At 35.9% G+C, this 4,397-nt stretch overlaps 1 protein-coding gene across 1 annotated transcript in view; it reads left to right on the top strand.

Moving 5' to 3' along the window:
• Window positions 1-4,397, top strand: part of LOC106106018 (rho GTPase-activating protein 15-like) — a 12,527-nt gene that overhangs the window by 2,368 nt on the left and 5,762 nt on the right. The window contains exons 2-4 of the mRNA XM_013286545.1: window positions 411-510; window positions 1,149-1,348; window positions 1,695-1,878. Coding sequence (XP_013141999.1) covers window positions 411-510; window positions 1,149-1,348; window positions 1,695-1,878 — 484 coding nt within the window. The remainder of the gene's footprint in view (window positions 1-410; window positions 511-1,148; window positions 1,349-1,694; window positions 1,879-4,397) is intronic.

Raw genomic sequence — 4,397 nt, 5'->3', positions numbered from 1 at the left:
GGTAAACAGGGCTATGGGAGACTAATTTATAGATCTGTGGAGCCCTTTTTTGTCCAGCGCTTCGAGTGTTAACACAGGCTTATTGTGTTGAGAATTTTTTTTTCTGTTCTGAAATGTTTTTATCCCTTTTACTCCCTTTGTAAAATAAATAACGATATAAGAGCGCCTGCACATTATTGACTAAACTACCGCACAACTGTTTTGTCTTGCTTTGATTCCTATAAGCTTATATGGAGGTGAACACTACTTGATTTTTAGTTGTACAACTAAACAGTTGAATTGCGAAACAATCGACAATCGCACAACGATTGTGCGATAGTTTACTCCAAAGTGTGTGCCAGGTTTAAGTCTGTATAATTTGTTAACAGTGAAATGTAGTGGTTTTTACTTTTTATTCCCTTTTATTTCAGGAGTCGGCAAAGGAATGGAGTCCCGCGTCGGAGCGAGCCCCCATGGGGTACAAGCTGAGTGCGGAGAGCCCGCCCTTCGTCAGGATCAACAAGAAATTAGGTAGTTAACTTTTTTTTTGTATACATTTCATAGAAGTCTGTTTTTGATATGCAGTTTTTTTACTTTAAGTTCATTTGGTTTATAATGACTATGTAAAAGTTTTTAAATCTGTGTTTTAGTTAGTGTACGCGAAATTCTGGATAGATGGATGTTTGTTAGAGTTCAGCCTACACGGTTGAACAAATGTCGATGACATTTGGCATAGATGTAGAGAATAGTCTAGAAGAATACATAGGCTATTGGTTATTTTTTAATTCTACGGGGAAAAAGTAAACTAGTACTTTTATTAGATTACTAGCTTTTGCGTGCGACTTCACCGGCGCCAAATAAAAAAAAATGGTTCGAAAATACGCTTTTTATTAATAGTTCCTAAATATTATTCGTAATTGAATATAGCATATATTACTCACAGGTAAATTACCTTTCTAACGGTGAAAGAATTTTTAAAATCGGCCCAGTAGTTTTTAAGTTATTTACAATACATACAAAAATACAAACCTTTCCTCTTTATAATATTAGTATGGACTAACGCCTAATTTACACTAGGCAAGTAATTTAATACCTAATGCGTTTGAATTATTGCTCGTTTGCCCCCTTCTTTTAATTCTTCTAACTTCTTTATTCTTTCTTCTTTCCAGGCGGTTCGACAGAGAACTTAATAGTGCCGAACCTCCGGCCGAGCCACCTCCACCTGCCCGCCTCCTCCTCCGGCGACAGCCTGGACGTGGAGGTGCGCGAGAAGGAGCCCGCGTACTCTCGCAGCAGGAAGTCCCGCTCAATGGTCGCGCACAAACGGTCGCCCGTGCCCGCGCCCCGCAGAGTGCTGCCATCTACTGAGGTAAATAAATAACATATCTGGCTATTGCATCCACACTAAGTATACCAAATACGCAAGGAATTTAATTCTATAATTTTTTTAAATGTCGAAGTTTTTTTTGTTAATTGCCTTATAATTTCAAATTTACTTCATTTGTTTTTAAAAATAGTTGATCCTAATTATGCTAAATCATCGCTAGATGGCGCTTTTCCAAGTTAATTTTTCCCGCTTTTAAAAAATAAATGTAGTTGAAATCCGTCTATAATTTGTAAAAATTGGTTTTTACGCCTTTTACTGTGTGATTTTACGTTCATCGATTCAAGAATCCTTTCAGAAGATTAAACTTGATGTATTTTTGATGTATCAGGTATACGAGCGAGCCCCGGAGACGCAGTCAGCCAGCTCGGTGGTCGACGAGCGACTGATCAAACGCACCAAGTACTCAGAGAGCGGGAAAAAGAGCAAAAAGAACTGGAGCGAGTGCTATATGGTGCTCACTCACACCGCACTCTATTTCTACAAGGATCAGAGGACTTATAATGCTGCCGTGAGTAAAAAAAAAAGTTTTTTTATAGCAAAAAAATTGAGTTTAATTCTATGAAATTTTTAATTTAACAAGAAGTCAAGGTTTAGTATGATAATTTGCGTGAAAAGAAACCGTTTTTCGGTATAGGATCAAACGGCAAGTGAATTCCCCAATGCTAAGCCAGATGCGTTCCCTACCTTTAATCGACCACCCTGTCATACAGGGAAATGACTGGAAAGGGAAAAAGATTAAAATTAGGCTATATTTTAACATTTACACATTCGTTTTAACAGTGGTAGAGCCCACTTTAACATCTTCGCACCCAGTAATACCACCACACAGAAGACAGGCGTGAAGTGAAAGCAATTCCGTGTACAGTCTGGTGAGTGTGGTGCCAGAAGCCTAATTTTAGTCCCTTTCCCTTTCCACCCTTTTCTTAAGAGGAAAGAATGAGAAGGAAAAGTGGATTGACGGTGGAAGAGACGCATAGGAAGGGGAATTGTCCTCTTTATGTGCGTCTCCTCCGTCAATGAAGGGTAGGCAACGCTGCAATTGCGGATGTTTATGGGCAGCGGTCGCTTTCTATTTCGGTGGATTCGGTCGCTTGTTCGTTTTCCGCCGTATATTATAAAAAAACACTCATCAGACTGTGGAATTGCTTCCATTTGCCGTCTTGTGGTTATTGGGGGGCGAAACCCGGCCTTATATTGCGTAAATAGTAAAGCTCTACCACTGTTATTTAGAGTAAATATGTGTAAATAAGATTTTTAAGATTTTAAGATTTAAAAAGATTTATTTATAAAGTTATAAAATTTCTTTTAATACAATTGTGGTCGATCGCCTGGTTCCTACACTAGGCTCTAGGCCCGTCTTGTAGGAGCCAGGGTTCTTCCGTCTTAGTGCTAGTTTTTTTTAGAACACTAATATAAATCTGAACAAATTTACAATAAAAATGTTGTTTGTGAATTCAAATATTACTATGTATGCGTGTGTGTGTGTGAATTCGTAGGTGTATATGCCGCTAATGTGTATATATGTGATTATGTAAATTTATGTATAATAATTATACAAATGTAAGGATTTAAGGTTCTATATAGGAGGAACATGTTAAACGTAAAGAAATCTGACAAAGTTAAATGTACTGTAATCGCAAAAAAAACTAGACTAACTAACATCATCACAACAATAAAAAGACTCAAATGGAGATGGTCGGGACACACTTTACGCGGAGCACATAAATGGAGTAAACTCATAAACTACTGGTATCCAAAAAAGGGTAAAAGGAAACGCGGAAGACAACACAAACGATGGGAAGATGACATAAAAAAGGCTGCAGGAGAGACCTGGTCAAGAAAGGCAAAAAGAAGGGGAGAATGGAAGAATTTGGAAGAGGCCTATGTGCAACTTGGACACACAGATAATAAATAACAAATGAAATAAGAGTTAAATAAAATTAATATTATAATGTATCAATATTCAACTCAATTATGTAATATGACATTAATTATCTGAATAAAGGCTTATTATTATTATTATAACATTTTTTATAACATATGAGAAAAAATTGTTCTATTTTAACAGAATAAGGCTGTGTACAAGTGTTTCGGTAACCAACGACTTAGAATCGATTAGACATAGAAATAACGCAGCAACAAAATTATTTGTACACCAAATATGTTACAAAGCATTATTGAATAATTCTACAATGAATTAAATTATGATAGTTACAACAAGCCAATATCTGACCGCAAGCGAGACGTCAAATATTACCAACATTATAAACAAAACCGCCATACGAACAGTGTTGCCAACGTGAATACTGTTTTTTCCTCATCAGACTCATAAATTGTTTATATTGTCAATAAGGAAACTATTGTATTTTCTTAATGAAAACGAAAACAAACTTGGTATATAATTTTAAATGGTTATTTCATAGAAAATTCTTCGATATTATAGTACACCCACACATACACGCATGATATTTATGAATATAGATAAAAACGTACGGACGCACATCCGCACGTATATAATATCATACTAATATTATAAATGCGAAAGTTTGGATGGATGGATGGACGGATGTTTGTTAGAGTGAAGCCTACAGGCTGAACGGATTTCGATGAAATTTGGTATAGATGTAGCGGACAGTCTGGAAGAACAGACTACTCACTTTTGTTTTTTTTTTTTTAATTCCACGCGGCCGGAGTCGGGCCAAAGCTAGTTTATCACATTTATTACTTCTATCAAACTTTTACAGGTAAAACAATGATACAAAATTGTATCAATTTTTTCATCTAAATTACAATGTTAAAAATCCATTTATTCGCAGTTAAATCGACATTTTAAATTACCAAACGTATGTAGTAATAGTAATCTAATATTAAAAATGAGAAAGTTTAGATGGATGGATGTTTGTTAATGTTTGTAGCCTAAACTCCAAAACTGTATAGGTCTTGAAAGATGTCAGTGTAAAACATAATCTGGAAGAACACATAGGCTAGTTTTTTAATTCCGCTCAGACGGAGACATCTAGTTATCCATATA

The sequence above is a fragment of the Papilio polytes genome, unplaced genomic scaffold (genome assembly GCF_000836215.1).
Source record: "Papilio polytes unplaced genomic scaffold, Ppol_1.0 DF824269.1, whole genome shotgun sequence".
Classification (NCBI taxonomy): domain Eukaryota; kingdom Metazoa; phylum Arthropoda; class Insecta; order Lepidoptera; family Papilionidae; genus Papilio; species Papilio polytes.
This window is presented reverse-complemented; position numbering and strand designations above follow the sequence as displayed.